Below are 12,500 nucleotides of genomic sequence, written 5' to 3'. Positions count from 1 at the left end.
CATGATTGTGGAGCTACTGAAACAGACTGAGGGACCTTTATAAACTCTTAGGAGCCTTTACAGTTTTTTTGTTATTAATTATTCTAATTTACTGAGATAACGACTTTTGGGTTTTCTTTGGCTGTAAGCCATAATCATCAACATTAACAGAAATAAACATGTGAAATAGATCACTGTGTGTAATGACTTTATAGAATATGAAATTCACTTTTTGTATCGAAGGACTGAAATAAATTCACTGTTTGATGATATTCTAATTTTGTGAGAAGCTCCTCTCCTGTATATTCTATGTGTTGGCATCCGAGGTGTATATACCATAACCCAATAACGGCCAAGTAGCAGCCGCAGCCTCGTCCATCACTCATCAGACGATTGTGTAATTGCTCTGATGATTGGAAGCAGCAGAATTGTGTTCCCTGACAAACTGGTAGTTACGGTGGGCTCTCCCCGGGGAGCATCCTTGACGAGGGAGTACTCTTTTACCTGGAGAAAGATAGGTTCAATCTCCAGAGGAGACACGGCTTTATTATGAGAACTATTAATCTGTTGAACATCCGAGCTCAGGAGACGGTCACAGCAGGAACCATTAATGGTTTCAAAAGGCGGCTTAGATGCTTTTAAACAAAAAAATAACAAATCCTAATGTAAATGTGCAAAGATCTTTTCTGGGTGTTTAGTTCAGTGGATCTCCAATCGGGATGAGGGGGGAAGTTATGCTCTTCTAGGACCACCGGACCGTGCCTGGTGGTTGTACATATATTCATCCGTCAACTACGTAACCTTAATCACTGCACATACGTGACTATAAACACACTTGCACATTGCCCTTATATACAAGCACTTACGCACCCCGCACAGACAGTAAAGTGCAGCAAATTCTGGACACGACCCGATTTACCTGAGGAACATCCCCACAGCATAGGCACAAAGGAAGGAATAGTCCAGGGCACCGAGCAGCTGCTTATAATTCTTCTTATCTGGGGAAGTGATGAGACTGCTCTTCATACAAGGCTGGAGAATTCAGAACTTAGGCAGATAGAAACACTTCACTTACCAAACGGGGCCCAGCCGCAGCGGGAGGCATTGTGCACCGTGGATGGTGGCTGTGGCTTCAAGATGACAAACTCCTTATAGCTGTGAGGTTCTACTTCATTGGGCTCTGAGCAGTGTTTATGTAACTCTCCCTGTAGTGAGGAACCAACAGTATCTATTACCCCAGGCAGTAACCAGCTGCCATCCGAGGCCCAGGGCACCCGATGCGGACCGAAGCCCAGGCACAGGCCAACCGAAGCACAGGCACAAGCCACCCGCCGCCAACCGAAGCCTAGGTACAGATCACTCGCCGCCGACCGAAGCCTAGGTTCAGATCACTCACCGCCGACCGAAGCCCAGGCACAGGCCACCCACCACCGACTGAAGCACAGGCACAGGCCATCCACCGCCAACTGAAGCACAGGCACAGGCCACCTGCCGCCTGAAGCCCAGGCACAGGCCACCCACTGCCAACTAAAGCACAGGTCACCCACCACCGACCGAAGCACAGGCCACCCGCTGCCGACCGAAGCACTGGCACAGGCCACCCGCCGACGACTGAAGCACTGGCACAGGCCACCCACCGCTGACCGAAGCGCAGGCACAGGCCACCCGCCGACAACTGAAGCACAGACCACCCGCCGCCGACAACTGAAGCCCAGGCACAGGCCACCTGCCGCCGACCGAAGCACAAGCCACCCAACGCCGACCGAAGCCCAGGCACAGGCCACCCGCCGACGACCGAAGCACAGGCACAAGCCACCCGCCGACGACCGAAGCCCAGGCACTGGCCACCTGCAACCGACCGAAGCCCAGGCACAGGCCACCCACCGCTGACCGAAGCCCAGGCAACCGGCTGCTAAGCAACCTAACCAGATAAGTTCAAATACTAGAAAGTTTTATTCATCTATTGACCAGACCTCATCTCATCTACCCAGCCTCAGACTGCTGACCTTCTATTCTGAAATCTACTCACGTGTCCTTGAACTTTTCAAACAATAGCCCCTCAATGTACCCCATCAAACAAGCTACTTTCCATTATCCTTCTAACCAGCTGAATTGTCCTGGTCCCTTATGACCAGAGACCTACAAGTGTTCATCCCCAATAGTCTCCATATTCATTCAGTACCCCATCTTCATATTATCACATCTCTCCCCATGTACCTTGACTATGGTAATTGGTTTCCTGGACAGATGGAAGCTGCAGTAGAGCAGATAGGTGAGAAACAAAACCAGGGCTCGAAACCTAAGAAGAATAACGGTAATGTTAGAAAGTTTTAAATAAAATTATATACCATGAATGATCTGTATGGGATCATAGGAGAGTCTCCACTTCTGGTAAAATCAACACCAAGATCATTCACCATAGTAAAGAACCAACAGACCCATTATCCACTCAAAATACCTAGAGGCCTTGAGATGAAGGAGAGATGCCTGGTGGGAAGGTCCAGAACTCAATCCAACCCTAGGCACAGGGTAGAAGCGACGGACATGAACTAGTTTACTTTAAAATTATGAGAGCGAAGGTGAAGATGATGAAAACATGACGTGAGATATCAGAGATTCATCAAATGCACTGCTATCGATTAGCCACAACTCTGAACCTGCGCCCCTCACAGATCATGGAACTCCTTCTCCTACCAACAGATGGCTGAACTCCCTCACAGTTTGTGGAACCCCCTTATAGATGGCAGAAGCCCCTAACCTGCGCCCCTCACAGATCATGGAACTCCTTCACCCCCAACGGATGGCTGAACTCCCTCACAGTTTGTGGAACCCCCTTATAGATGGCAGAAGCCCCTAACCTGCGCCCCTCACAGATCATGGAACCCCTTCCCCCCCAACAGATGGCTGAACTCCCTCACAGTTTGTGGAACCCCCTTATAGATGGCAGAAGCCCCTAACCTGCGCCCCTCACAGATCATGGAACCCCTTCCCCCCCAACAGATGGCTGAACTCCCTCACAGTTTGTGGAACCCCCTTATAGATGGCAGAAGCCCCTAACCTGCTTCCCCCACAGATTGCACCCTGCTTGTTCCACTTACCATGCGCACAGTGGCCCCATAACAGCTGTACACGACATGTAACATTAGATGTTAGATATATCCAGCAGGAGGAGAAGAATCTGGGAAAACTCACCACTGGTCCTTAGAAAACGAGAGGAAGAAGCGAATTCCGGGGGGCAAAGCCGCCATTTACAGTGCGATGAGTGGAGAAGGAGAGCGCCGCCAGCTGTAAGAGAGAAGACCCTTAGTATACTAGTACCCCAAAACAAACTCAACAAACACCCAATACTTAGAAGCGGTACTGTGCAGTGTATATATATATATAGGAGGAGCGGTACTGTGCAGTGTATATATACAGGACAGGAGGAGTGGTACTGTGCAGTATATATATACACAGGAGGAGTGGTGCTGTGCAGTGTATATATATACACAGGAGGAATGGTACTGTGCAGTGTATATATACAGGACAGGAGGAGTGGTACTGTGCAGTATATATACAGGACAGGAGGAGTGGTACTGTGCAGTGTATATATACAGGACAGGAGGAGTGGTACTGTGCAGTGTATATATACAGGAGAAGCGGTACTGTGCAGTGTATATATATAGGAGGAGCGGTACTGTGCAGTGTATATATACAGGACAGGAGGAGTGGTACTGTGCAGTGTATATATACAGGAGGAGTGGTACTGTGCAGTGTATATATATAGGAGGAGTGGTACTGTGCAGTGTATATATACAGGACAGGAGGAGTGGTACTGTGCACTGTATATATACAGGAGGAGTGGTACTGTGCAGTGTATATATACAGGAGGAGTGGTACTTTGCAGTGTATATATACAGGAGGAGCGGTACTGTGCAGTGTATATATACAGGACATAGAGGTGGTACTGTGCAGTGTATATATACAGGAGGAGTGGTACTGTGCAGTGTATGTATACAGGAGGAGCGGTACTGTGCAGTGTATATATACAGGAGGAGTGGTACTGTGCAGTGTATATATACAGGACAGGAGGAGTGGTACTGTGCAGTGTATATATACAGGAGGAGCGGTACTATGCAGTGTATATATACAGGAGGAGCGGTACTGTGCAGTGTATATATACAGGACAGGAGGAGCGGTACTGTGCAGTGTATATATACACAGGAGGAGCGGTACTGTCCAGTGTATATATACAGGACAGGAGGAGTAGAACTGTGCAGTGTATGTATACAGGACAGGAGGAGTAGTACTGCGCAGTGTATATATACAGGAGGAGTGGTACTGTGCAGTGTATATATACAGGACAGGAGGAGCGGTACTGTGCAGTGTATATATACAGGAGGAGTGGTACTGTGCAGTGTATATATACAGGACAGGAGGAGTGGTACTGTGCAGTGTATATATACAGGAGGAGTAGTACTGTGCAGTGTATGTATACAGGACAGGAGGAGTAGTACTGCGCAGTGTATATATACAGAAGTGGTACTGTGCAGTGTATATATACAGGAGGAGTAGTACTGTGCAGTGTATATATACAGGAGGAGTGGTACTGTGCAGTGTATGTATACAGGAGGAGTGGTACTGTGCAGTGTATGTATACAGGAGGAGTGGTACTGTGCAGTGTATATATACAGGAGGAGTGGTACTGTGCAGCGTATATACAGGACAGGAGGAGTGGTACTGTGCAGTGTATATATACAGGAGGAGTGGTACTGTGCAGTATATATATACAGGACAGGTGGAGTGTGTTATGGTCTGGTGATTAAGGAGAGACATGCGACTAGCTCTGAGCAGGTGGTAACTATACCGACCGCAGTTCCTGATCTTAACACAGACACTAGCAGTAGCCGTGGGATGTTCCTGTCACTCCCTGGACACCTCGTCACAGCCTGAGATCTAGCTACCCCTAAAGGTAGAAGCAGGAAAGCTATCTTGCCTCAGAGAAAATCCCCAAAGGATAGGACAGCCCCCCACAAATAATGACTGTGAGAGGAGAAGGAAATGACAGGCATAGTATGAAACAAGATTTGGCAAAGGAGGCCACTACTAGCTAGAAAGAATTAGTACAGGACAGAACACTGTGCGGTCAGTAATAAAAACTAGAAAAAGTCCACCGCAGAGAAATGCAAAAGAACTCCACACCTGACTAAAGGTGTGGAGGGCAAACTCTGCTGCCCAGAGCTTCCAGCTTAGCTGACTAGATACATACTGATAAGCTGGACAAATGAGCAAAACATAGAAAGTGCTAAACAACAAAGTCCACAACAGGTGAACTGCAAAAAGACAAGCAAGGACTTAGCTTTGCTGAAATGGTCAGAGTGACAGGGAAATCCTCAGAGAGCCATGACTCTAAGCTCAACAATTGACAACTGGCATTGAATTAGGGAAAAGGCCAGACTAACATAGCAGAGCCAGAAAGACGATCAGTGAAAACAGCTGCTGATGCTAAATCCAAGAAGCAGCCATACCACTCAAAACCACAGGAGGGAGCCCAAGAGCAGAACTCACAAAAATGCTACGTATAACCACCGGAGGGAGCCCAAGAGCAGAATTCACAACAGTACCCCCCCTTGAGGAGGGGTCACAGAACCCTCACCAGAGCTCCCAGGCCTATCAGGACGAGCCAAATCGGCGGCATGGACATCGGAGGCAACCACCCAAGAATTATCCTCCTGGCCATAACCCTTCCACTTGACAAGATACTGAAGCCTCCGCCTCGAAAAACGAGAATCCAAAATTTTCTCAACCACATATTCCAACTCCCCCTCAACCAACACCGGGGCAGGAGGATCAACAGATGGAACAACGGGTACCACATATCTCCGCAACAAAGATCTATGGAAAACATTGTGGATGGCAAAAGAGGCTGGAAGGGCCAAATGAAAAGACACTGGATTGATAATCTCAGAAATCTTATAAGGACCAATAAACCGAGGCTTGAACTTAGGGGAAGAAACCTTCATAGGAACATGACGAGAGGATAACCAGACCAAATCCACCACACGAAGCTGAGGACCAACACACCGACGACGGTTAGCAAAATGCTGAGCCTTTTCCTGAGACGTCAAATTGTCTACCACATGAGTCCAAATCTGCTGCAACCTGTCCATCACAGAATTCACAGCAGGACAATCAGAAGGCTCAACCTGCCCTGAAGAAAAACGAGGATGGAAACCAAAATTACAAAAGAGAGGCGAAACCAAAGTAGCCGAACTGGCCCGATTATTAAGGGCAAACTCGGCCAACGGCAAGAAAGCCACCCAATCATCCTGATCAGCAGACACAAAGCATCTCAAATAGGTTTCCAAGGTTTGGTTAGTTCGCTCAGTTTGGCCATTTGTCTGAGGATGGAACGCCGAAGAAAAAGACAAATTAATGCCCATCTTAGCACAAAAGGCCCGCCAAAACCTGGAAACAAACTGGGAACCTCTGTCAGACACAATATTCTCTGGAATGCCATGCAAACGAACCACATGCTGAAAAAATAATGGAACCAAATCAGAGGAGGAAGGCAATTTAGGCAAAGGTACCAAATGGACCATTTTAGAGAACCGGTCACAAACCACCCAGATAACAGACATCCTCTGGGACACAGGTAGATCCGAAATAAAATCCATGGAAATATGCGTCCAAGGCCTCTCAGGGACAGGCAAAGGCAAAAGCAACCCACTAGCGCGGGAACAGCAAGGCTTAGCCCGGGCACAAGTCCCACAGGACTGCACAAAAGAACGCACATCCCGCGACAAGGAAGGCCACCAAAAGGACCTAGCAACCAAATCTCTGGTACCAAAAATCCCAGGATGACCGGCCAAAACAGAACAATGGACCTCAGAAATTACCTTACTTGTCCATCTATCAGGAACAAACAGCTTCCCCACAGGACAGCGGTCAGGTTTATCAGCCTGAAATTCCTGAAGCGCCCGCCGCAAATCAGGGGAGATGGCAGACAGAATCACCCCTTCCCTAAGAATGCCAACCGGCTCAAGGACTCCAGGAGAATCAGGCAAAAAACTCCTAGAGAGGGCATCCGCTTTAACATTCTTAGATCCTGGAAGATATGAGACCACAAAATCAAAACGGGAGAAAAACAGGGACCACCGAGCCTGTCTAGGGTTCAGCCGCTTGGCCGACTCGAGGTAAATCAGATTCTTATGATCGGTCAAGACCACAATGCGGTGCTTGGCTCCCTCAAGCCAATGTCGCCACTCCTCAAATGCCCACTTCATAGCCAACAACTCCCGATTGCCGACATCATAATTGCGTTCCGCAGGCGAAAACTTTCAGGAAAAGAAGGCACATGGCTTCATCAAGGAACCATCAGAATTCCTCTGTGACAAAACGGCCCCTGCCCCAATCTCAGAAGCGTCAACCTCAACCTGAAAAGGAAGAGAAACATCCGGCTGACGCAAGACAGGGGCAGAAGTAAATCGGCGTTTAAGCTCCTGAAAGGCCTCAACAGCCTCAGAGGACCAATTAGTCACATCAGCGCCTTTCTTCGTCAAATCGGTCAGGGGTTTAACCACACTAGAGAAGTTGGCAATGAAACGGCGATAAAAATTAGCAAAGCCTAAAAATTTCTGAAGGCTCTTCACAGATGTGGGTTGAATCCAGTCATGAATGGCTTGGACCTTAACAGGATCCATTTCTATAGACGAAGGAGAAAAAATAAACCCCAAAAAAGAGACCTTCTGAACTCCAAATAGGCACTTAGACCCCTTCACAAATAGAGCATTATCACGAAGGATCTGGAATACCATCCTGACATGCTTCACATGAGACTCCCAATCATTGGAAAAAATCAAAATATCATGCATAAAGGACTGAAATACAGAATGAGCATTAGAAAGCCCGAAAGGCATCACCAGGTATTCAAAATGGCCTTCGGGCGTATTAAATGCAGTTTTCCATTCGTCACCCTGTTTAATACGAACAAGATTATATGCCCCTCGAAGGTCAATCTTGGTAAACCAACTAGCCCCCTTAATCCGAGCAAACAAATCAGAGAGCAAAGGTAAAGGGTATTGGAATTTGACCGTGATCTTATTAAGAAGGCGATAATCAATACAGGGTCTCAAGGAGCCATCCTTCTTGGCAACAAAAAAGAATCCCGCTCCCAATGGTGACGAAGACGGCCGAATATGCCCCTTCTCTAAAGACTCCTTTACATAGCTCCGCATGGCGGCATGTTCAGGCACAGACAGGTTGAAAAGTCGGCCCTTAGGGAACTTACAGCCAGGAATGATGTCAATAGCACAATCACAGTCCCTATGTGGAGGAAGGGAACTGGACTTGGGCTCATCAAATACATCCTGGAAATCTGACAAAAATTCAGGAACATCAGAAGAGGGGGAAGAGGAAATTGACATTAAAGGAACGTCACTATGTACCCCTTGACAACCCCAACCAGTCACAGACATCGATTTCCAATCCAGCACTGGATTGTGTACTTGTAACCATGGAAAACCCAGTACAACAACATCATGTAAATTATGCAACACCAGAAAACGGCAATCTTCCTGATGTGCTGGAGCCATGCACATAGTCAGCTGAGTCCAATACTGAGGTTTATTCTTGGCCAACGGTGTAGCATCAATACCCCTCAATGGAATTGGGCTCTGCAAAGGCTGCAAAGAAAAACCACAGCGCCTGGCGAATTCTAAGTCCATTAAGTTCAGGGCAGCGCCTGAATCCACAAATGCCATGACAGAGAAAGATGACAATGAGCAAATCAGGGTCACAGACAGGAGAAACTTAGGCTGTACAGTACTAATGGTAACAGATCTAGCGACCCTCTAAATACGCTTAGGGCAATCAGAAATAGCACGAGCAGAATCCCCACAGTAAAAACACAGCCCATTCTGACATCTGTATCCCCTCTGTTCCGCTCTAGTCAAAATCCTATCACATTGCATGGGCTCAGGACTCTGCTCCGAGGACGCTGCCATATGGTGCACCACTTTGCGTTCGCGCAGGCGCCGATCAATCTGAATGGCCAGAGACATAGATTCGCTCAAACCAACAGGCGTGGGGAACCCCACCATAACATCTTTAAGGGCTTCAGAAAGACCCTTTCTGAAAATTGCTGCCAGAGCGTCCTCATTCCATTTAGTGAGCACAGACCATTTTCTACATTTCTGGCAGTATAATTCTGCCGCTTCCTGACCCTGACACAGGGCCAACAGTGTTTTCTCAGCATGCTCTACAGAGTTAGGTTCGTCATACAATAATCCAAGCGATTGAAAAAATGCATCTACATTAAGCAATGCCGAATCCCCTGACTCAAGGGAGAATGCCCAGTCCTGAGGGTCACCACGCAGCAGAGAAATAACTATTTTTACTTGCTGAATGGGGTCACAAGAGGAACGGGGTTTCAGAGCAAAAAACAATTTGCAGTTATTTTTAAAGTTCAAAAACTTAGATCTATCCCCGTAAAACAAATCTGGAGTAGGAATTCTAGGCTCTAAGGCCGGAGTCTGAGCAACATAATCTTGAATACTCTGTACTCTTGCAGCAAGCTGATCCACACGAGAAAACAACCCCTGAACATCCATGCCCGCATCCAAATCCTGAATCACCCAGAGATTAAGAGGAAGGAAAAAGACAAAACAGACTAAAGAAAAAAAAAAATGGCTCAGAACTCTTTTTCTTTTCCTTCTTTTGAAATGCATTCAGCTCATTTTTGGCCAGTTGTACTGTTATGGTCTGGTGATTAAGGAGCGACATGCGACTAGCTCTGAGCAGGTGGTAACTATACCAACCGCAGTTCCTGATCTTAACACAGACACTAGCAGTAGCCGTGGGATGTTCCTGTCACTCCCTGGACACCTCGTCACAGCCGGAGATCTAGCTACCCCTAAAGGTAGAAGCAGGAAAGCTATCTTGCCTCAGAGAAAATCCCCAAAGGATAGGACAGCCCCCCACAAATAATGACTGTGAGAGGAGAAGGAAATGACAGGCATAGTATGAAACAAGATTTAGCAAAGGAGGCCACTACTAGCTACAAAGAATTAGTACAGGACAGAACACTGTGCGGTCAGTAATAAAAACTAGAAAAAGTCCACCGCAGAGAAATGCAAAAGAACTCCACACCTGACTAAAGGTGTGGAGGGCAAACTCTGCTGCCCAGAGCTTCCAGCTTAGCTGACTAGATACATACTGATAAGCTGGACAAATGAGCAAAACATAGAAAGTGCTAAACAACAAAGTCCACAAGTGAACTGCAAAAAGACAAGTAAGGACTTAGCTTTGCTGAAATGGTCAGAGTGACAGGGAAATCCTCAGAGAGCCATGACTCCAAGCTCAACAATTGACAACTGGCATTGAATTAGGGAAAAGGCCAGACTAATATAGCAGAGCCAGAAAGACGACCAGTGAAAACAGCTGCTGATGCTAAATCCAAGAAGCAGCCATACCACTCAAAACCACAGGAGGGAGCCCAAGAGCAGAACTGACAAAAATGCTACTTAAAACCACCGGAGGGAGCCCAAGAGCGGAATTCACAACAGAGTGGTACTGTGCAGTGTATATATACAGGACAGGAGGAGTGGTACAGTGCAGTGTATATATACAGGAGGAGTGGTACTGTGCAGTGTATGTATACAGGAGGAGTGGTACTGTGCAGTATATATATACAGGACAGGAGGAGTGGTACTGTGCAGTGTATGTATACAGGAGGAGTGGTACTGTGCAGTGTATATATACAGGACAGGAGGAGTGGTACTGTGCAGTGTATATATACAGGAGGAATGGTACTGTGCAGTGTATGTATATAGGAGGAGTGGTACTGTGCAGTGTATATATACAGGAGGAGCGGTACTGTGCAGTGTGTATATATACAGGAGGAGTGGTACTGTGCAGTGTATATATACAGGAGGAGTGGTACTGTGCAGTGTATATATACAGGAGGAGTGGTACTGTGCAGTGTATATATATATATAGGAGGAGTGGTACTGTGCAGTGTATATATATATATATATATATATATATATATAGGAGGAGTGGTACTGTGCAGTGTATATATACAGGACAGGAGGAGTGGTACTGTGCAGTGTATATATACAGGAGGAGTGGTACTGTGTAGTGTATATATACAGGAGGAGTGGTACTGTGCAGTGTATATATACAGGAGGAGTGGTACTGTGCAGTGTATATATACAGGAGGAGTGGTACTGTGCAGTGTATATATACAGGATATAGAGGTGGTACTGTGCAGTGTATATATACAGGAGGAGTGGTACTGTGCAGTGCATGTATATAGGAGGAGTGGTACTGTGCAGTGTATATATACAGGAGGAGTGGTACTGTGCAGTGTATGTATACAGGAGGAGTGGTATTGTGCAGTGTATATATACAGGAGGAGTGGTACTGTGCAGTGTATATATACAGGAGGAGTGGTACTGTGCAGTGTATGTATACAGGAGGAGTGGTACTGTGCAGTGTATATATACAGGACAGGAGGAGCGCTACTGTGCAGTGTATATATACAGGACAGGAGGAGTGGTACTGTGCAGTGTATGTATATAGGAGGAGCGGTACTGTGCAGTGTATATATACAGGAGGAGTGGTACTGTGCAGTGTATGTATACAGGAGGAGTGGTACTGTGCAGTGCATGTATACAGGAGGAGCGGTACTGTGCAGTGTATATATACAGGAGGAGCGGTACTGTGCAGTGTATATATACAGGAGGAGTGGTACTGTGCAGTGTATATATACAGGAGGAGTGGTACTGTGCAGTGTATATATACAGGACAGGAGGAGTGGTACAGTGCAGTGTATATATACAGGAGGAGTGGTACTGTGCAGTGTATATATACAGGACAGGAGGAGTGGTACTGTGCAGTGTATATATACAGGAGGAGTGGTACTGTGCAGTGTATATATACAGGAGGAGTGGTACTGTGCAGTGTATATATACAGGACAGGAGGAGTGGTACTGTGCAGTATATATATACAGGAGGAGTGGTGCTGTGCAGTGTATATATACAGGAGGAGTGGTACTGTGCAGTGTATATATACAGGAGGAGCGGTACTGTGCAGTGTATATATACAGGAGGAGTGGTACTGTGCAGTGTATATATACAGGAGGAGTGGTACTGTGCAGTGTATATATACAGGAGGAGTGGTACTGTGCAGTGTATATATACAGGACAGGAGGAGTGGTACTGTGCAGTGTATATATACAGGAGGAGTGGTGCTGTGCAGTGTATATATACAGGAGGAGTGGTGCTGTGCAGTGTATATATACAGGACAGGAGGAGTGGTACTGTGCAGTGTATATATACAGGAGGAGTGGTGCCGAGCAGTGTATATATACAGGACAGGAGGAGTGGTACTGTGCAGTGTATAAATACAGGAGGAGTGGTACTGTGCAGTGTATATATACAGGAGGAGTGGTACTGTGCAGTGTATATATACAGGACAGGAAGAGCGGTACTGTGCAGTGTATATATACAGGGCAGGAGGAGCGGTACTGTGCAGTGTA

At 46.8% G+C, this 12,500-nt stretch overlaps 1 protein-coding gene across 11 annotated transcripts in view; it reads right to left on the bottom strand.

The window, feature by feature from the left end:
* The window catches only part of SLC37A1 (solute carrier family 37 member 1), a 60,266-nt gene that overhangs the window by 35,384 nt on the left and 12,382 nt on the right, over window positions 1–12,500 (bottom strand). For 5 of the 11 annotated variants that reach the window (XM_077293503.1, XM_077293500.1, XM_077293498.1 and 2 more), the window contains 5 exons: window positions 3,172–3,264; window positions 2,438–2,497; window positions 2,197–2,278; window positions 1,055–1,184; window positions 899–977 (listed from right to left, as the gene is read on the bottom strand). In XM_077293503.1, coding sequence (XP_077149618.1) covers window positions 899–977; window positions 1,055–1,184; window positions 2,197–2,278; window positions 2,438–2,497; window positions 3,172–3,227 — 407 coding nt within the window. In that variant the 5' untranslated portion in view covers window positions 3,228–3,264. Of the gene's footprint in view, window positions 1–898; window positions 978–1,054; window positions 1,185–2,196; window positions 2,279–2,437; window positions 2,498–3,171; window positions 3,268–12,500 lie in introns of those variants that run through there. The other 6 variants (XM_077293507.1, XM_077293504.1, XM_077293506.1 and 3 more) reach the window with 3 other exon arrangements.

Source organism: Ranitomeya variabilis, chromosome 3 (assembly GCF_051348905.1).
Source record: "Ranitomeya variabilis isolate aRanVar5 chromosome 3, aRanVar5.hap1, whole genome shotgun sequence".
Lineage (NCBI taxonomy): Eukaryota > Metazoa > Chordata > Amphibia > Anura > Dendrobatidae > Ranitomeya > Ranitomeya variabilis.
This window is presented reverse-complemented; position numbering and strand designations above follow the sequence as displayed.